This window comes from Ammospiza nelsoni, chromosome Z (genome assembly GCF_027579445.1).
Source record: "Ammospiza nelsoni isolate bAmmNel1 chromosome Z, bAmmNel1.pri, whole genome shotgun sequence".
NCBI classification, from domain to species: Eukaryota; Metazoa; Chordata; class Aves; order Passeriformes; family Passerellidae; genus Ammospiza; species Ammospiza nelsoni.
The window spans coordinates 76,934,954-76,957,114 of NC_080669.1; the positions used below are offsets into that span (position 1 = coordinate 76,934,954).

The 22,161-nt window shown below is 34.8% G+C and overlaps 1 protein-coding gene across 1 annotated transcript in view; it reads right to left on the bottom strand.

The window, feature by feature from the left end:
* Window positions 1-22,161, bottom strand: part of SPEF2 (sperm flagellar 2) — a 126,987-nt gene that overhangs the window by 91,262 nt on the left and 13,564 nt on the right. Inside the window, exons 7-20 of the mRNA XM_059492247.1 lie at window positions 17,665-17,853; window positions 16,207-16,394; window positions 14,798-14,966; window positions 9,826-10,042; window positions 9,220-9,350; window positions 8,799-9,003; window positions 8,218-8,303; window positions 7,329-7,432; window positions 6,596-6,843; window positions 5,114-5,231; window positions 4,150-4,307; window positions 2,370-2,572; window positions 818-945; window positions 582-720 (exon numbers count right to left, since the gene is read on the bottom strand). Coding sequence (XP_059348230.1) covers window positions 582-720; window positions 818-945; window positions 2,370-2,572; window positions 4,150-4,307; window positions 5,114-5,231; window positions 6,596-6,843; window positions 7,329-7,432; window positions 8,218-8,303; window positions 8,799-9,003; window positions 9,220-9,350; window positions 9,826-10,042; window positions 14,798-14,966; window positions 16,207-16,394; window positions 17,665-17,853 — 2,283 coding nt within the window. The remainder of the gene's footprint in view (window positions 1-581; window positions 721-817; window positions 946-2,369; window positions 2,573-4,149; window positions 4,308-5,113; window positions 5,232-6,595; window positions 6,844-7,328; window positions 7,433-8,217; window positions 8,304-8,798; window positions 9,004-9,219; window positions 9,351-9,825; window positions 10,043-14,797; window positions 14,967-16,206; window positions 16,395-17,664; window positions 17,854-22,161) is intronic.

The following is a 22,161-nucleotide window of genomic DNA, read 5'->3' on the forward strand; positions in this document are numbered from 1 at the left end:
TCAACTAAAAATCATGTCTGTTCTGGAATGGAATTTGATGAATTCAAAGATAGCTCTACTTTTGCCTGATACTAAATCTGGCTCTGAATTTGTTAGGACATTTAGTTACTGATTTTTGTGAAAAAGAACTCTCAGGACATGATCTAGAAAAGATATACCTGAATCAAAACATCCCAAGAAATTCTATGTACTTGGTATGAATCAGTTTTAGAAAGCAGAGACTATCATACATAATTTACAGAAAAAATAAAACACTGCCAAGTTTTTTTGGATTGAGATAGAAATGTTCAACTTGTAAAATCTCTAAAAACCACAAAATGTTAAAAAAAAAGAGAGCAGAGAAATATTTATTTTACAGTATACCACAATACCACAGCAAGATGTAAGAAAATTAGAGGCAAAGAACCAAGGAATAATTTTAAAGGACAGATTATGCACAAGAGGAAAAGACATAGTTTAAGAAGAACTGTAAAGAGGAAGAAAGAAGTTAATAATATGATTCATCAAGTTGATGTTATATCAAGCTTGTATACAAGGAAATAATAGTCTAGGGTATATTGTAATTTCTGTCATTTACTTACAGTAACCCTTTGGTGTAGTTCAGCTTTTGTTTCCTCATCATCTTGCAGCTCATTAGATATTGAATTAAAATCTGCTTGCCACAGAGATACAAACTCCTGCTTAAGATGTGGACGTTTCAAATAATCTTGAAATTTTTTTCTGTAAATTACGGTAAAAATAACTTTTGGGTTACAGAATGGCCCATGAAAAATACAAAATGCTAATATTAATGTAATAAGATACTATTCCTACTTACCTAATATCTGCTGTGTAATGAATTATAGTGTACTGTTCATCCCTTAGACATCTAAGTACAGTTTTGATTGTATTCATATATGTATTTTCTACCACTTCCCAGTAAGGTACTAAAAAATCAATCATCTCCTGTGAATTGTTAAAAACATTAAAATTAATTGATTTATTTCTTGGCAATTAATCTATCTGTAGCATTAGAAAATACACAAAAACATTATTTCATGAAACCATATTATTGATTTTTTTTCACTATGTATTTCTTTTGGTTTACTGCTGATTACAGACATTGTACCAACATATACTTTTATCCTGTGATTTCTTTGGGAAAAAGTAGTCAGTCTCTAAAGGAATGTGAAATTCCAGCAGAATATTCCAGTATTTGGTTTGGATATTCTCATAAAATAATGATGATACTGAATGATCACTGAGTAAGAAAATTTTGTCATTCATAATTGTTTGGGCTCCTAAAAATCTAAGCTAACTGCCTAGTGTTGCAAAAGTGATGTTTGACTCACTGACTGTTATGAAATGTAAATAAAGGCCATGGCCAGAGGAAACCCAACATATGTGAGCTCATTGCAGTTAACAGGAAAAACTGGTAAACATTAGGAAAACAATTACAGAACAAATTTCAATTCATCATTGTCCACCCTTGAAAAATCTGCATCTCAAAAACTGCACGCAGTCCCAGCCACTCCTCTCAAAAAATTTACAGAAGAACTAGAACAGATTATAACTGGATTGGAGAACAAAAGCAACATCCAGCAAAATGAACATTTAAGAGATGCTTGTCATATCTTAGATGCCCTCAGAGGTTGATTATATAATTATTACTCATTGTATCTATCAATATGTGAATTACTGTCACTGTGGATTAGGGTCACCAAACGATCCAAGCAAAGATCATGGTTTCAAGTGAAGAAACAGAAATATTTTTTCAGAATTAACATAATTATACAAGCTATGTCACAGAGAAGAAAAAGTAAATGGCTTCAAAAAAGCTACTAAGCCAACTAAAAATCATAACCATTCGAAGAAAAGTCCATTGAGAGCTACTAAGCACAAGATACAGAAATACAGCCATTTCAGAAAACCCCTAAATTTCAGATCACTAGAATCTGAGCAGATGTCCTTGGGGAGAAAATATTAGGGAAAAAATATACTAGGAGAAAGATTAGTGCACACTCTCCTCATTCTTACTGTTTGTATGAGAACCACAGCTTACTCTTGCCAGAGAAAGAAAAATGATCTAGTAAGTTTGTGTTAGTATTTCATAATAGTAAAAAGCATTACTGTTTTGACAGCTGTGTTCTTCATGATAATTGAAAGAATTAAAAAACAAAATTAAATTTGAAAGTACGATTCCTTTTTTTATGTATTTTAGTAGCAACTGTCCTTCATATATCTATCACAAAGTAATAGCATACTTGTTATTGAAAAATATTGAAAAAAACAACACGCAATGATGCAAAAGGTTTAGGTAGGACATACATAAAACACTAATAAAAATATATACTTTGATATTTAAGATTTTCAGTTGGAATTTAGTGCACCTGGGGAAGCGGTTCCTCTACATAAATCCATTCATCCGATCCTGGTTCAATCACTGGTGGTGCCTCAGATGAGGGAGGAGACTGATCTGTAACTGGTAAAACCTTTTCTTCTTCCTTTGTGACTGGTAAAACCTCTTCTTCATCTGTAACTGGTAAAACCTCTTCTTCTTCTTCTGGTGGTGGTGGTATTTCTTCAGCAGACCCTTGATATGAATGTGCAATTAATACTTCCAAATGTATTTTAAGTATCAATAAACAAAATTAGACATCTTTGCTACTCTCACAGGTTCAAAATAATGTAACAGATTCACTGTTTCATTACTTAGGTGTTGTTCATCAAAAACATACTCATGAATCAGGAATTCTCAATGAAGATTGGATCAGTTAACACCTAAACAAACTCGACATCCATAAATCCGAGGGCCCTTACAGGACCCATACCCAAAGGCAGAGGGAGCTGGCAGACACAGCTGGGAGACATGTGCTCCCAGCTCATGACATCTTTGAGAGGCCATGGAGATCAGGAGAGGCACCTGAGGACTGGAAGAAAGCAAATGTCACCCTGGTCTTCGCATCAGACAGGAATGAGGACACAGGGAACTACCAGGCAGTCAGTTTCATTTAAATCCTTGGAAAGGTGATGAAGCACATCATTCTGGAGATCATCTCTATCCACATGGAAAACAAGAAGCTAATCAGGAGTAGTCAGCATGGATTCACTAAAGGGAAAACACACTTGACTAACCTGATACTCTGTTCTGGTTATATGAACCTAATAGTGAAGGACACCTTGAAAGCTGCGAACATAGATATGGAATTAAAATTTATTTGTTTAATATCCCAGGTATTATTTTTAATTACCCCAGGTAATAAAATTATTATTAATAATTTAAAATTTCTATTAATTTTTAAAATTATATTAATTATTTTTATTACTCCAGGTATTCTTCCTTAAGGAGTAAATAGGCCTTAAATACTTCTATATAACAGCAGGATTCTAACTAGAAAATCTTCACTTCATTTGCAACAATAGGAAGTTTGCTGTTGAATCTAGCAGGGCCATTAATCATATACCAAGCATATAAAAATCCTATGAACTAGAAACTGTGCACAGGAATAATGGCATAAACTTTTACTATTACAAGTGCTTTTCAAAGTAGTTTTTTTTTAGTGGTAGAAGACACATGAAGATTTTCTTATTATAGTTATGCAAAAACCTCTGATTATTTAGAGATCACTATCGCTGGTTTACATGATGCATTTGTAACCTTGGATGCTTCATTTGTTTTTCTTTTCTTATTTTTTTTAATAATTTTAAATTATTCTTTCTTTCTGGATAATAAGGGAAAAATGAAACAAAGATGTACCAAACTTAAATGTCAAAACCACTTATACTTATCCATATTTTTATGCTGCTACTGATATATGATATGAGATACTGACTCTTTGTTCATAAAGAGCAAGTTAGACATTCTTATACAATTATATTGTCCCATAGATGACAATGATGGCTGTAATTTTTAAACCAGGAAGAAAGGACTGAATTTAATGCTTTAATTTTTATGTGAAATTGGTCCACATACTCCGAAAAGGTGAAAGCACAACAAAAAAGTTCAGGTTTCTGGTGCAGTTATCACTAACTTGAAAATCCTCAGATTTTTTCAGGGGCAGCAAAAATGTAGGTTTGACATATAATTTTATATAGTAATTATTAGTCTTAATTATAAAAGACAAAGTCTTTTGTTACTGAATTCTAGAAAGTAAGAGTATGAAAACTTACTTCTATGCTGATTTTTCACAATTTCTTCTATTATAATTTCTTTCACTGTTTCACACACAAAACTTTCTTCTGTCTCTGCATTTACTTTCACTAGATTGTTTTGTTGGACTGAAAACCATTTCTCTAATTTTGGCCATGTCTTTAGGAAGCCTGAAATCCTACAAAAATCATATCAATGTATGAAATTAAAATTTAACTAATGGAAAACAAAACATTTTCTAAAATTGATAACTAAAAGAAAAAGCAGATCACCTAATTTAACACTAAAACAACTCTACCCACATCAACCCCATCATTTTAAATATAAGAAAGTTTTCAAAATTCTATTGACAACTAATAATATATTTCTTACTCTTTCATATCACAAACTATATTTATTTTCTAATATCACAATTAAACCAAAAGTGATGCATAATATAATAGTCTGAAACAGTTAACAGTATCAAACATTCAGAAGAAAGAATTGTTCTTTATTTTCCTCTTTGTGAAAAGTTAAATTAGTGATTAAACTAGTGATTCAATTTAAGTTAGAAAACTAAGTGGTTTTTGTAAATGTAGAAGTGGAAAATAACATTTTACAAAATCTCTAACTTAAATCAAGTGTATTTCACTTAAGGGCAGTCACACGTGTGACAGACAGATATAAGTGCACACATAGATACACACACATATTTATATACATATACACAGAATGTATACACAGTTCATACAATATATACCTGAAAACTAAATTCCCCTTGGAACAATACCCTGGAAAATCAAAACACAAGAATTCTTCTTTTCCAGGAGGATTTATATTGCGCATAAAATGAAAATACACTTTAGGCTCCACATTATAGAAAGGTCTAAGTAAATTCTTAACATTAAGCACTGTACGTATTGTCCTGGATCACATATGAGACTCAGATCTGTTACACACCTAACATCTGGCTGAAGTAATATTTTTATACTTCATATAACTTACCTATGTAGCACCTGCTCCCTGGCCAAGTCAATATTTTCTTCTAGGATTTCAGAATCTGAATTTTGATTGCTGCTCTGTTCAGACTGAGAAGCCTTTCTTTCATCAGCTGTGTGGATAACTAATATAGAAGCATATATTAAAAAATGCAATTATTCAGACAGTTATTCACCCAAACTAAGATAATCATTTTAAGAAAAAATTCAGTGTTTCTTGATCTTACATTTCTTAACTTAAAAGTTGGGTACCACCCAACACCAGCAGGGTGTCCTGCCTCTTCCTCTGTTTAAGTGCACAGCCAATTATAGCACTAACATTTCCTAATGGATGCTTTTTAGCCATGGAAATCTCCAGTTGAAGACATGGAGCATTCCTGTGTGACTATTTCAGGCTTATCTACTCTACCAATTAGAAGGTATTTTCCCAATTTCATCCAAAGTACCTACTTTTCACAATGAACAGACATGCCACTTCATCAAAAGACAAAGTATTCTCTCTTTCTGAGTCTTCTTTAAATTTTAAAAAAGCCTTTAATTCATTAGATTTTAAATTGTTCTATTGACTCTTTCTGTCATCACATTTACATCTTATGAAATAAATTCTATGTGTATTTCTGAGATTATATTAAATATAACCACAAGTGTTTTGGCAGCATAAGGTCTTGAAATTAGCAATTTTAAAGTCTCTGTACATTTATCCCTGCCAGATTTTTAGCAAAAGCTCTAAAGATTTTGTCCCATCCTCAGTCCTACCCATACATAAAAGCCAAATGTATATAGTGCTTTAACTCAAGCTATTTGTCATCTATGCACTGCAATGAAAACTACAAAGAAGAATCTCCTCCTAATTTGGATAACACATGACATACTCATTAAAAAATGTCTGTTTTAGCAAGGTCTTAAAATGTGTGGTCTGAAAGTGAAAAAGCTCTCAAAAAGCCTTTGATGTGTTTGCCTTGTTTGACCAGAATTGACTTCAATTCCTGATCATTCCCTGACTAGCTGAAGACAAGACAAAGGCAGTAATCAATAGGGAATTTATTCTGGCATTCTCAGGGAATGAATATTGGCTCATCCCTCTGTCTATAATTTCCTTTTTCCCTTTATAAGTGTGTCTCCTGAAGAAAAACACTATTTACAGACACACACTTGTAATGCAGTACATTCTGCATCTATTATAATTTGTGGGTTTTTCCTGCTGCTGTTTTATGTGATATCTAACATCACCCACTGTGCTATCTCAGCTGCAGTGGGATTACAAATACAAAAAAGCATATAGACATGCACTTGCCCACTTTTGATCTGCCTTTGACTGAAACAAACAGAAGTATCTGAAATAACCTGGAAGAAGTATCCAAGCTACAATTAACAAAATGATACTGTGAGATATAAAGAAATTTTTCAGTAATGCTATTTTGCATTATTAACTACAAGTTACAGATATCTGCTTGTCATTTTACTTTGTTAATAGGATTGGGAAACTTACACTTCACATTAGCTGCACGTTCCAGTACCAGACTGTCTGAAATATCCAATAATATAGAAACATCAAATGCAGGTGAGGTAGGAGGAGGCTGGGTAGGGGCTCTGGGATCTATAGCAAGGGACAGCTTTTCAGAAATTGGATCTTTTGCTTCTACATCAATCCCTGTATAGGATTTTTCAAATAGCTTTGCCTGATTGATTGTCATTGGAAACCCCTCCACAATCCACCCCTTCTCTGGTGATATTTGGCTAAAAGAAAATGAAGAACCAGAATTACACAGTGAAATGATAGCTTAATAATAAAACTGAAATAACAGCTTGCTCTAGCCATCATCCATTCTTAATTCAGTACATTAAATTTCCTGATGCATACAGAATATGACAGATATTATTAGACTGTAAAGTAATGGATTTTAAATCAGAAGAAAATAACATCAAGTCTAATTAAAGTGAAAAATTCAGAAACAAAATGATTTTTGCTGTCTTGATAAATAAAGATTTCAAAATCACTCTAGATTCTACTCAGAGGCATAATTTAAGTTTTCTCAAATAAATCTTTTGCTCAAGTCATAAATAGGAAAATCTATTTTATAATTTACAGTATAATAATGGGAGTAATACAACTTAAATTATATTCATGTAAGAACTTAAGTGCTAACTGCATTTCAGGATAGCTGAGACAATTTTCTGTCAAACAAGAGTAGATAAAAGCAAGCATCTATACAATTTCATACGTAATGGCTTCCAATAGGATGTCAATTAGTAATTCATCGGGAACACTTTTTCCGTTCTTCAGCCATTTCTGTAATTCAGCACCAAGTTTGGCACGCACAGACAGCTGTGGAAGAGTGCAACAGAAGTATGCTCAGAATGTCCATAACTGTCATTAAAAAGAGTTGTTGAAAAGTGTGTGACTCCACATTTCATATCATATACTATTTATTTATTTATTTATATTGGGGCTGGTGGCTGTTATTTATCAATAACAGTTGGGGCGAGTCTATTAAGGAGAATAGACCATTTTTAAATTATAAAAAAATGCCTAGTTTAATTGAAATCTCAACCTGATTTCCATGATTATACTCAAAAAAATGCTGAAAAAAACAAGATGGAGAAACTAAGGATATGAAGGCCAAGAAATTAAAATTAAGTGTTCTGATTCTCAGTTTATTCTGATATCCATTACCACTGATTATTTCATACAGCAGCACATAAATTCATTAGTATTACAAGTATTCTTTTATATCATAGCTCCAGAAGTAATTTTGAATTAGTAGTAGGCCATAGAGATCACTGTAGAATTAAGCATTTTTAACATAAAGAAAAGAAACCTTGTCACAGGAGGAATTATCTGCTTGGCTGCAGCAAGCAGAAATACATTTTTGCTAACTCAGAAATGCCATAGAAAATACCACATCTTATGTAAATGTGAGATTTCACAAAAAATATAGAATTTTAATAAGATGTACAACTCTAAACAACATGCAGAGGAACAGATTTTCACAAAAGCCCTTTTCATATTTCAGAAAATATTTGAAGTCATGTCAGTAATTCAGAATTATGAACTTAACCATTTCTATGGATGTATTTTTATAAAGTAGAAACTAAAACTGGACTACTAACCTTAGATAGGCCATCCTGGCTGCTATCCAATTCAAATTCTTCCTGGATTTCTTCCTGGGATGTAACCTTTTCAACAGGACAATTGTCTAAAATAAAGTTTGATGATGCTATTACTATCAAATTCATTATTACAGATAAAGAATAGAAGTACATGGTTTGTTATTGTTCTTTGAACAAATCAATACAGAAGGTACATAAAATTGTTAGAATCATAGGAGCATTGAGAAATTTAGGTTGGAAGCAACTTCTCCATGTCACCTGGTTCAAATACAACCTTCTGCTCAAAGTGGCATCAGTTATAAGGTCTGACTAGGTTTCTCAGTTGTTTACCCCATGTGATCTGGAAAACCTACAAAGATGGAGACTACACTAACTCTCCAGGAAATTTGTTTCAGTATTTGGCTTTCTTCATGGGGAAAAGGCCTTGTCTTGTGTCTAGGCAGAAAGGTAACAAAAAGGGCTTCTGCAGATCTCTCCACAAAAGAAGGGCTGGGGAAAACGTCTGCTGGGACATGCAAACGACTGAGGTATCCCAAGACCCTGAGACACACAGGAAAATCTGTGCAACGAGAAACACTTACCTGCGTTAAGTTCTGTGGTGGGTTCTGTGGTAAGTTCTATGGTAAGTTCTGTGGTTGGTTCTGTGCTAAGTTCCGTGCTGGGTTCTGTGGTAAGTTCTATGGTAAGTTCCGTGCTGGGTTCTGTGGTAAGTTCTGTGGTAAATTGTGCATCTGTGGTTTCGAGCTCCTCTAGATTTGGTGGTGAATTTGGTAAGTTCTCCTGGTCCTTGTATCAAATATGACAGGAAATGGATTAGAATGAAAATGACATTTTACAGAAAAAACTAGCCTGTAAATTCAAGCTGAATCTTCCAGTCTTACCTGTCAAAATTTAGAATTAAGTCAGAAATTGAGTAAAAAAATTCAAGCATGCCTTTTTCCTTACACATTTCATTCCCATCTACCTGTTAGAGCCAAGAGCAAAACTAGGGAATATACTTACCTCATTTTGCTCTCCAGAACTCTCTGCTTCCTGTGATATTATGCTGGATTCACTTTTCATTTCATTATTAAGAAAAGCTTCAATGGCCTCCTGAACCAGAGTACCAACAGATAGTACCTGAATATTGCAAACTAATACACAAAAATATTAGATAGCTACAATATGAGTTGAGTATACATACAGAGAAACTATTACAATCAGTTAAATTAATTATTTAATCTGGGCTTCTAATGTAAATTGTTTTCAGTCTTTCTTCTCTGTAACTACTTCACAGTATCTATTGACAATCACATAGTTATCTTGCTAGTCTCTTCTAAAACCAGTATCTCCAAAGAAGTTCACCAAAAGCACTTCCCAATTCTCAACAAAGAAGTATTAACATTACAGTACAATATTAATATTACTTTCAAGTTCCAGTGTTCCTAAGTTTATTTTGAAATATAACAAAGGAATGACATGCAATCAACCCCAGCAAAATACAGATGCATCTGAGGTTCAAGAATTATTAATGCAAGGATTTTCTCAAACAATTTTAATTTAAGAGTGGGATTTTAACACAAACATTTTAAAGAATTTTAGGCAAACAAACAAACAAACAACCTCTACCTTTTTCAATAAACTTTGCACAGGTAGTTTTTCCACTAAACATTTTTCCCAAAACACATCCCTTGACAGGAAATGAAGGAAATTCACGTGAAGATTTGGGTTTTGGAGGATAGAACATTTCCATCAGTCTACGAAGTATATGACCCAATATGTTATTATTAGGAGGAGGTTTGTTTTCACTGTTCTCTTCAGCTGGGCTCCATTCCCCTGTCATAGTCTGCATAAATGACAAATTAGCAAATCTCAATATTGCTATAATCTTGCCTTCCATCTTTCTAAATATACGTACTTATTCACATAAAAAATACATAAAATAATGAAATTTGAATAGTACTCAATAACAACATCGTTTTTAGAACAGAACCTCATTAAAACCTATAATTATGTCATAATCATTAAATATTTATCAATATTCGCTAATAACTAGTTGAGAGACAAGTACTTATATAAACATTTTCATAGATTCTGCGATTCTGCCTCTGGATGGATGCCATAGAGAAAATACAACAAAAGGTTCATGAGTTAAGGACAGGAAGACATCACTCACCAGTTACCACTATGGGCAAATAGACTCGAAAATAGACTCGACCTGGGGGAACTGGTTGAAATTACTATGAATCAAAATCAGACAGGATGGTGAGCACTAAAACAAATCCTACAAACATCGTCCTCCCAGCCCTCCCTCCTTTCCAGGCTAAACTTTATTCCAAATTGTGTAATTCCTCCTGCCCTGCAGAATAAGAGAACAGGAAATGGGGGTTATGTTCAATTCATCATGTTGCTTCTGCTGCTGCTTTCTCCTCAGAGTGGAACCTTCATCTGCTCCAGCATGCAGTCCTTCTCACAGGAGCCAGTCCTCCACCAATATACCCAGCCTGAGTCCTCCTTATGGGCTACAATTCACAAATGGCTCCAATTTGGTCCCTTTCATGGAGTACAGCCTTCCATGAACACGCTGCTCCAACATGGGTCCCCCATGGGGTCACAAGTCCTTCCAGGGAGCCTGCTCCAGTGAGGGGCTGCTCTCTGCACAGGCCACAGCTCCTGCCAGGAGCCTGCTCCAGTGAGGGGCTGCTCTCTGCACAGGCCACAGCTCCTGCCAGGAGCCTGCTCCAGTGAGGGGCTGCTCTCTGCACAGGCCACAGCTCCTGCCAGGAGCCTGCTCCAGTGAGGGGCTGCTCTCTGCACAGGCCACAGCTCCTGCCAGGAACCTGCTCCAGTGAGGGGCTTCTCTCTGCACAGGCCACAGCTCCTGCCAGGAGCCTGCTCCAGTGAGGGGCTGCTCTCTGCACAGGCCACAGCTCCTGCCAGGAGCCTGCTCCAGCACGGGCTTCCCATGGGGTCCCAGCCTCCTTCAGGCACACCCAGCTGCTCTGCTGTGGCTCCTCCGGGGGCTGCAGGTGGATCTCTGCACCACCATGAGCTTCCATGGGTTAGGGTAGGATCGAAACAACAGAGCATGGAGCACTTCCTCCTCGTCATTCACCACTGACCTCAGGGTCTGCAGAGCTGTTCTTCTCACACCTTCTCACTCCTCTCTTCTCTGACATCTACACAAAACCTTTTTTTTCTTCTTAAATATTTTATCACAGAGTTGTCACTGCTATCCCTGGTTGGCTCAGCCTGGGCCAGTGACGAGACCACCTTGGGGTCGGCACTGGCATTGACACATGGGACATGGGGGAAGCTTTCAGCAGACTCTCAGAGAAGCCACGTCTGCAGCTCCCCACTACCAGAACTTTGCTGAGCAAATTTAATACAGATTCCTATATCACTTCTTTAATTCCATAAACATGAAAAGTAATTTCACCAATATTATAGAATTAATCAGTAGCTGATTTTTGTACTAGAAATTCACTATCCTAATATTCTGCATTCTAAAATTGGGCAACCTTATTGCCCAGTATCACTTTTAAACCTCTGAAAATTTCATTAATAAAGATTTCAAATATATGTATTTGCCTAACACACATTCAAAAGAGAGAAAAAAAAATCAAACCAAAGCCAGCAACTCAAACAAGTTCAAACTTCATTAAGGGAAGGAAATATCGAGTAGAAACTTCCAGTTCATCTACCCTGAGATAAACAGAAATTTATCAATTGTATGATTTAATAGGTTTTAGTAGTAAAGATCATTTTATTGAAAATCACACTGGAAGAATGAAAGAATGTAATCCAAAGAATGGAACACAGAACTGTACTGTTACTCTACCAGTTTCGCATCTTATAGCATAAGGAAAGTCCAGCTGTCCTGGAGTTTATGCTGCAAGAATCTAAAAGATATTTTAGTATGCAGAATAATACTAGTCCTGTATTAATATTCATTTGGTTGGAGAATATTAAACAGCTGCTTGGAAATGTGTAGACTAATAATATTTCCCATAAGACTCTAGTTTGTCTCTTCATTTTGGGTGCACAACAAAGCTTTGAAGGCAAAGTCAAAGATTTCAGCCAGGAACATTCCAAGCAGGTAAAAAGGAAGAAAAAACTGGTTCACAATGAGACTAGTAAAGCATGGTAAAAGATTGCACAGAGAATCTGTGAAATGTCTATCCTTGGAATAATTGAAAGTTGACCAAATAATGCTAAGCAACCTCACCTGACTCAGAAGCTGGCCCTGCTTTAAGCAAATGACCTTCACAAGCCTTTAATCAAAACCATTGTGTCATTCTATAAATTAAATATTTCATCACCATCAACAGAATAAACAACACTAAAGTTCTACTCAAAGATAAGGTTTTGAACTAATGTTCTGGGTAGAATATGCAACATTCTCCTGAATTTACAATCTCGACCATGTATTGCCATAGCATACATTTTACTAGTAGAACATGATCAATGCTGACTTTGAACATGTCTACTAGAACAAAAAAACCAATTTAATTATCAGTCTAAGATAAATTTAAATTAATATTAGAAGTCACTTATTTTTAATAAGTACACACAAATAAAGTAAAAACTTTTGGGTTGCACCATATCCCCTCTCTATCATCTCTCAGAAAACGTACTTCTTCATGTGTAATTGAAAAGACATCCTTAACAAAACCCAAATACTTGCACTATCTGAATGATTTTTCTTTAAACCTATAGGAAGAGAAGGGTTAAATTCTATTAGACTTCTAGAAAAAATTAATTCCAAGTGGAATGGGTTAGCCCACTTTTCAGTTATCTGACCCTTTTAACCAGAGGACTGCTGGACTGTACCTCTCATGAGGTAAAATAGTTTACCTTTCAGAAAAAATTTTTCAGGCATTCACATGGGAGTTATGTAATTCATGGTCAGTACTTTTGAACGAAACAAGCAATTATTCCAGCAGTACCTAATGCTAGGCTTGGTTTTTGGTTATTGTGTTAATTTATTAAGTGATTAGCCATAACTTATAACATGGTAGTTTCAAAAACTTATTCTCACAATAAAATATAATATGTAATGTGCAATGGACTGATGGCACTGCATTTTCTTGTATTTTATCAAATACACCTGGCACTTTTAGCTGGTATGCCTAATGTAGGCAAGGTATTCCTGAGAGATGCCAAACTGCCTGTCCTGGGCTTTTTTCAGAAACATTAGGAAAATCTCTACAAACATTGTGAGAATGACCAGCCAACAAATTTTTATCTAGAAGCAAGACTTTGAAAGAATTAGCTGTTCACTTAGGTTTTTAGAAGACATAAGTATGAACTGGTGCCAACAATTTCACACGTCATATGATGCCAGTTTTTGATTAATAATGATTCAGAAAGGCATAAGACTAACAACATCTGGGAATAAATTAAATACAAAATAATTTGAAATAGCCTGGCAGGAAAAAAGAGGCCTTAAATGTATCAATAAATTTTTCTGACATTCAGTGATGTTACACTTATAGAAGATTACTGAGACTTCATAATGTAAACAAAACTATGACTGAAAAACTTAATTTTTCATTAGTGCTCTCTGTTTCCTGCCTATCTTTTATGTCCTCCTTGCTGACTTTGTGTATAGCCCTTTTTTCACCAAAGAAAATAATCATAAAATTCATACATGAATTGGTATGCTGTGAATTAGGACCTTATAAAGAGATAAATCAGAAAAGCATATGCTAAAAATGAATACAGTAAATTGAGCTTTCAGGCATTCATCACAGAAACTCATAAAGGACATCTATACTCACTGCAAAACAAAAATGTACCAAGTGGCTCAGGATGTAGAAAAAATTAAACATATATTGTAGTTATAAATCCCCAACAAGAAAAAGACTGGGTACTTGCCATGATTTTGTCACATTCTACTCATAAGGCTACTTGAAAAGTCTAAATATGTAGTGGGATTTAATTAATATAACCATGAATATAATTTTTAAAAAACTGTACAACACATTTCAACAAGGAACCATCAACCCTTAATCTTTCAATTTTGAAATAACACTGATGTATTGAAAAGTTGATGAAGTTAATATACCCTGAAAAATATTTACTTGTATTCTAACAGAAGATTAAGAAAAATGTCAGCCATTTTTAATAATTTCCAAAAAAGGTTACTGTATTAAAATAAATAGTTCACTCAAACCAATACATCTTGCTAGAAAGCTTTCACTCAAAATTGCTGAAATTAAGAGTTCAGGTTTTGTAACATTTCTGGTATTTCATTTTACTGTTTTTACTGGTTACATTCTGTTGCATTTTCCAATCTGGTAATATTAACTATACCTTTACATTTCAATTAGCTGAAAATTCACTGCATTGCAATTAACATGTTGGTCCTACAACTCATGAAATATAATCAAGGTTATACATAAGAATGGAATTATAACTCCTACTAATATCAAATACAGTTTTCATACAAAACATCAGGCAATGAAAAGAAAATGCTTGTCTAAACTTGCCAACAGAAACCAGTAATAGAACAAAATGCAAGATCACAACATGAAGTTTATGATTTAGAAAAAGCAAGGTGTATTATCTTCCATTACGCCTTATCAGTTTGGTGTACCTTGTATTCACCATAATCTTTTTCATCTAACAGACTGATTTTATTCAGCTCTACAAGTTGTTCTGGGCTAGGTTCATCCGACAAAGGTTGAACTGAGGCTTGTTCATATATTGGTTTTCCTTTAAAAAAAAGTTCCTTCCAATCCAGCATCAGTTTAAGTGGAACACGGCTGCATGAAAATGAAAAAAGGGAAAAGAAAAAAAAAAACAGTTTTAAACAAAAAATTAGAAGGTTGGATATTTGGCAATATCCAATAGTGTACCCAAATTTACAAGAATTCCAATCATGAAACAAGCATATGCTAAACTAGCTATAGTTTATAATGCATCCTGTAATTATTACAGTCTCTTATAAGTGTTTGTTTCCTTTTATGACAGTTGTAGACACTTGTAGGCTTCAGTGTTTTCACAAATGTGTCATCACACAATATTTGGCTAGCAGAGCTGTGTAGCAACAGTTTTGTTATTGCTACTTTTCCCTGCCCCAAAATATTCTTTCTTTTGTGCTGTAAAGCCTCCTCTTACCAAAAAAATAAATAGAATATTTTTTTCCTCAAAGTCAAAATTAATTCAGAATTATATGAATTAAACTTTTTCTTTAGTTAGTAATTTCACTAAACTATGTGCCTAGGTTGACTATTTTACCACATACTAAATAAGCCTAAATTTATATAATTTCTATTAAATCATGGGTATTTAATATTGTTACACTTTTATTATTTTAACATAAAATTACACTAAAAAGAAATAAGGTTTTGGCATATTTTCTAATACTGTTAAGTCTAAACCAAAGTCAAATCACTGAGTATTAATGAAAGAACCACAGCAATAACTCCCCACTCCACAATATTTGAAACACTTCTACAGCATGGGCACTTGGAGATTACTGCCTTTGTACGACCTTCTCAAAAACCCTGTGTAATTAGGGCATGTCAGAAGAGGGAATCATAGCATGGAGGACTCAGGAGAACCTGGGCTCAGTTGATGTATTTTGGACACTCCAGGCAGCATATATAACTTGGGAAATTCATCCTGTTGGTATTATTCTGAGGAAGTGTTCACCTAGTGAAGCAAACTAGGATGAGATGAGCACCATTCAGTTTTAACTTTTAACTAAGGAATTTGTTAATAAGAAAGGAAATCAGCAGTTTCACAAACTGTGGCACTAGTGGATTTTGGTCTCCTAAGAATTCAAGTCAGTTGAGTTTTCAAGAAATCATGCTAAGGCTGTAGCATTAGCTCACTCTGATTCACACACCAGTCAATCCACACACAAAAATAATGCTACCATTCTCACATTCAAACTAATTCCAGCTGCCATGTAAAATACATAATTTGCTATAATGCTTAAACCAGTCTGATTAATGCAGCCTAACAGCTGTTAGTTTTGCCTAGCAGCTACATACTCACTTGTTCGTCAGTTGACGATATTCTCCTACTTTTGTCGATATATCAATGATTTGGTCTATCATTTCCCAACACATAGAATAATGCTTTTTATAGCGTGCCTGAGCTCTTTCAGCAGCAATTTTCTCATGGTATTTTCTTTCTCTGGTTATTTGTTCTTCATTATCAATAGTTTCTTGCTTTGCAAGAGCCTAGAATTGTTTTTAAGGAAAAAATTTGAGACTGCAATGAAAATGAAAGTGCAGAGGTACACAGTCCCGAAAATGAAAACTAACTTAAGAAACAAGAACAGCTTGATTCTCACCAGAGTTGCATAGCCAGCAGGCAGACTAACACATAAACAAATCTAAGCATTTTTATTCACTCTGTAAATTCCCATTTGTTTGCTTTCTAAAATAGAATAAAATAAAGGAGAAGCCCATTACTTCTTTTATGAATAACACATAAGACATATTCAGTCCTTGAGGGCAGTGAAATTGCAGCTTTCAGTGTAACAACCAGTTTAGAACATGTAATTTATCTTACTAGAGTCTGATCTTCAAATAATTTCATATTATTGATGTTGCTCAATCTTTGAAAGATTTCTGGTCATGGTAGAAAATTATCAGCAGTTCCTGTAGTAGCGTGCTCCATCACCACCCCCTGTGGTGGTGGCTGAAAGCATACTTAAAGAGATGACGTGATTAAAAGCTATAGCTGCTGATTACATAGTATTCCACCTGTATTGGAGCATTTGTATTTGCTGATCGTTTTTGACAGGAGAAAAAAATTCTAGTATTACATTATAGCCTACCATGAGCGTAGCACTTGGCAGTTTTCCACAGAATTATAAGTCATTTTAATCAACTTAAAGCTTCAAAGCAGAAATTAGTGCTCATGAGTGAAACTACTCCATCATTTTTCAAAAACAAACTTTAACAGATCATATCTAAATGAAATTAAGAACATGGTTCCTGAAACGGGAACTTGGGTTATTGTCCTGTTGCCTCTGTGAGACTGTGCCTTTTAAAACTCAGCACACAGAGAAGTCTTCCTATGAAGACATTACAATCAATATGGAAGAAAAATCAGATTTTCAGTTACTCAGCTTTATCCCTTATTACAGGACCATGGAACAATAGAATGGTTTGGGTAGGAAGGGACCTTTAGAGGACACCTAGTTCAAACCTGCTGCCATGGGCAGGCCCAGCTTTCACTGCATCGGGTAGATTAGCTGTTCTTTCTCACTGCAAAATTCCCCCAGACTTCTAACACAGTACAAAATGCACTCAGTTCCACAGTTACAGTTACATCCTTATTGCTTATAGCTGTGACTTCCAACAAGGACAAAAGAATATATTTATCACTAAATCATCATGTCCCTAGAAAAGTCCTGAAGTCTCACAGTTAGCAACACAAATTCCATTTTGTAACAGGAAGTACTCTAGCACTCCTGCAGCAATTCACAGATCAATCTTTTACCGCTTCTCTGTCAAGGGCTTCCTGGAACTCCTTCCGCCGTCTTTCTTCATATTGCTTTTCCCTGAAAATTCTGTTTTGCCTTATCACCTCTTTTTCATGCCGAACGTGCATGAGTTGAGCAGCAATCCTTCGCTCATGCTGAGATTGTTTCATTAGCCTGTAAATGAGCTGCTCCTCCCGGTAAACCTTCTAAAAGATAAAAAAATAATAGTACTAAGCACAGCTGATAAACTATTTCCTAGAAAACTCATCAGTGTCTAATATGAGAAATAGAAATGCTGTCGTATAATGGCATTCACCTGCTTACATGGGACATAAATTCAGAACAACATTAATATCTATTTATTGGTACAATTTGCACAAACTAGGTAAGAATTCAAAATATGTCTTAACTGAGATACCCAGTAAAAATACATCTGGTCAGACTAACTCCATTTTAATGTAGTTATTTCCCATGTGCAAAGAAACTGCAGCATATTTCAAATAACAGCTTCTTATCTGAATATATATCCTTTCTTCAAATCATTAATTTAACCCTGTTATTCACCAGTCCTATTCTCAGCCATAATCTTCAGCATCCTTGAGCAATCTATTTTCTACAGATTTGAAATTTTTTCTTCTTTTGGGGGAATTGGGTAATTATGTTCTCCATTCTTCCCTATTCAGCAGGCTGGGACTATGAGGAAAAATTTTTTCAAAACCGAGAAAAATACAAGACTTCTGGGTAATAGTTCCAGTGTCCTTACTGGGACATGAAAATAATATACTATGCAGTACAAAAGGAAAATCATTCTGAGCTATTGCTTGAGATGTGGTCTGTATGCACAGACATTTTGAAGGCTGTGAGTTGTTATTTTTTAAAGTATTCTTGAAACATAATAGTACCTTTTCACTGTTACACTTCTCCAGACTCTTCTTGGTATCTAAACTAATGCTTAATCTAACATCAAGTTTTGCCTTACTATCACAGTCTAAAACTCTTTTTGAGTCCTGAACAAAAACATCATCTTGCCTTATAAGCATTAATGCCAAATACCAATGCTACAGCAGAATCCTAGGGGAAATTTCTGATTTGCTGAATATTTGCTTCTGATGCATCAAAACTGCTATGAAATGTACTCAAATTTAAGGACTTAAATTGGGATCTGATTTGAAGATCTGAAATTCATTCTCCTAAAAACAGTGGCACAAGTAAAGTCAGTCAGTAATAATTAAAAAAAACCCCAAAAAATAAAAAACAAAAATACACCAAAATAAAGTATTTTCTTTCAATCTGTCTTTTTCATCAGCTGTCTGTGACAGAGAGGGCAAAACACCTTATGTAACTTCACCTATAAATGAAAAATCCAACTTGATTGTATATGACATTATCTATGAAAAAATTCTATGAAGAGATCTAAATCTGTCCTACAGAATGGTGCCAGGATACCTGTAATAGAATTCTAATGCAAAGCATGACTGCAACAGTTGCAATAATAAGAGAAGAACTTTCTAAATAATTTAGATATTTAATGCTGATGGTGGGGAGAAGCTAAACAAACAAACAAGCACGTAAATCTCTTTCCATAGCTTTTAAGTTCCTTTCCCTAGAAATAAGTACCTTCTAATTAAATTCTGGGGACTTGAAAATATTAAGCTACTATAAAAATATCTTAATGTTTTCCTTATTTTAACCAAAATGTGGGCTTTGCCCTCTGCTTTCCTAGTACTGAGTCTCAAGACAGTCCCCATTAAAAATGGGCACTCATCTCAGGCCTTAATCATAGAGTCCTTCACCTGCATGCTATATTATCTCTCTACAAAACTTTTCACTAAATAAAGACGTCATTTCAAACATGTCTTTTTTTGTTCTTTATCTGTAGCATACTATTTGTAAATTGTTTGTCTATGGAGGGAATTATCATAATACATCCAATGGAAAACAATGCAGTCATAACAACTTCACTCCCTGTGTCACTTAATACAGCTCAGGTGATGAAATTTTCCAATACTGCTGCCTACTGAAGAGTTAATCTGTCCATTTTCTCTTACCTTCATGAGCTGAAGGCAATAACAGGAGGCACAGTGCCCTTTTCTGCCTTAATTCTATCCACTGTTTCATGGTACTTAGTATTTCAATTAAGATTTCAAAGAAGAGCAGAGGTTACACAATTTACTTCCTATTGCAAGTAAATATCCTTAATTTTTTTCATTAGTTGCTGCTTACCCTCAACCACAAATTATTACAGCAGTAAGAAGCCTTCGCTAGTAGAAAACTGATGTTAAATTCCTTATTGGCAGGGAATTGAAGGAGCCACCCCCTAACATAGTGCTCAAACCCTAACTTGTCATGCTCAAATCATCAACTGAATGGTGCAAATTGGTCCACTGAGAAATTAAAACACCTTCTCTAGGTGAATTTCCTCTTCATAAAGGAAATTGGAAGATGCTCCTTTAGAACACTTCACAGCAGACAAAACAGATTTTCAGTGAGAAAACTGAAGAGAACTTCAGTATTTTAAGTGATCAAATACTTTGTCATACTCACTAGGCCTAAAGAGAGCCAGTAGGAAATTCTTCAGGAACAAGAAAAACAGAAAGGCAATTAACTCAAAACTTCACAATAGACAAATAAGGATTCAGAACTCCAAACTCGTACTTTCCAAAAGGATCCTCATTGGATGGAGGAGTGCAGCATTAGTAGCTATCTTTCACACAAAAAGGAATGCAGAAAGTACTCAAGCCAAAGGCTGGAAAGTTTTGAAACTTCTGAACATACAAGGACAGAAAATAAAAATTGTAGAAAAAGTTTGTGACCTAACATTTTCTACCAACATCTCCACGGAGAACTGTGAAGTGCTGGAAGAAATCATGAATATCACAAATAGGACAACTTAGTAATACTTTGAAAAATTACTACTAAGAAAGCAAAATAGACGCTTTTTTCAGTTTACCTACTTAAGACAACAGTGGCATCCAGTGGCCAAACATTAACGTGTTTACGTTTTGTGTAGTTCATACGTAGTTACTATATCATGTTCTTCTATTTTTCTATTTCTTTGTTTGATTTACATAAAGGTGAGACATTTCTGTGCTGTTGTGCAGTCATAAATGACCATTTTATGACCAAAACTTGGAGCTTAGCACACACAAATCTATTGGATTGACAAGTAATAAGGTAGTAACAATTTGTTTCTCCTCCCATGTTCACATTCTCAGTTTACTGCTGATAGTAAATTATGTCTGATAATTTTTTAATCAGAGACATAAAATCTGAACAGAGCATTAAAAATAGCATGTACAAATCACCAATAATTTGTTGAAATGGTGGAGATAAAGGTTCAGTTGGCATGAAGACACAATGTCAAATACTTTCAACACCTGCCTATGAAAATCTGACTGGCATCATGCTGTGCTCCACCTAGAGTACTGTCATGTAATTGTAAAGTCTTTTCTCTCCAAAGCTCCACCTTGCAGCATACCAAAAAACCAAAAAATTGAACAAGATTATTTTAATAAACTTTTATAAATATGAAAACACATTACACTCTGAAGGGATGAAATTCCTTCCACTCTAAATGATCCCATGCCATGTTCAAGATTTATGCAGTGGAGCTAAAACTCAGACCTGAATGCACATAAACAGCTGCAATTTCAGTCAATAAACCCTTTCTGGTTCAATACTTAATAGATGGAAAAAGCAATCTTGAACTATTTTATATATTCATTCATTTTTAAAAGAAAATACTTCTGTTTGCTTCCCACTTCTCTTAAGTAACATCTAATGTCTGAAATCTCACAAAGTTCCAACAACACAGTTTTTCCTCTGTTAATTTAGGACAAAATTACCACTAAATATATTCTCTGATATGGTCAGATTACTGTTTCAGTCAAATGCTAATTTGTCTCTCCTTCTAGTTCCTGCAGTCTGTGATTTCAATTGTTTGTATAGCAAAGCTGATTTTTCTTCCTGGGAAGCAAGGAACACTATTGCTAGTTTTCACTTGATTTGGAGCCTCTCTAGAGGCAGTCTGAGCTGCTGTATCCACCAAGTGCTCTGGAGGCCGGTAGCCATGGCTGTTAGAATCACTGGTCCACACTGCAGGGGCTGCAAGAGCTGAGTGCTTAAAGAGCCAGTTTTGGGACTGCGGTGATTTCAGAGAGGTGGGTTGCAAAACTTGTTCATGGCCTATGCGTATCAACAAGAATGTGATATAAATCTCTTTGAATTAGAACTCGGAGACAGGAGTTATGCAGAGATAGACCTTTCCAAGTCACTACTGGTGTTTTTCAAGAATATGACTGTGATAGACATTGAGCAGCACCTAACTTCTAGATGTTTACCCCAACAAACTTTTTCTTAACATTTCCAAAAAATTTCCAGACATTAGATGTCAAGGCTCTAAAAATATATATATGTGCAATAACTCATATTTTCAGAGATACTGCACATCTGAAATGCTGCTATTATGAGATATTATTATTACTAGTATTATTAGTATTAGCAATAGAGATAGG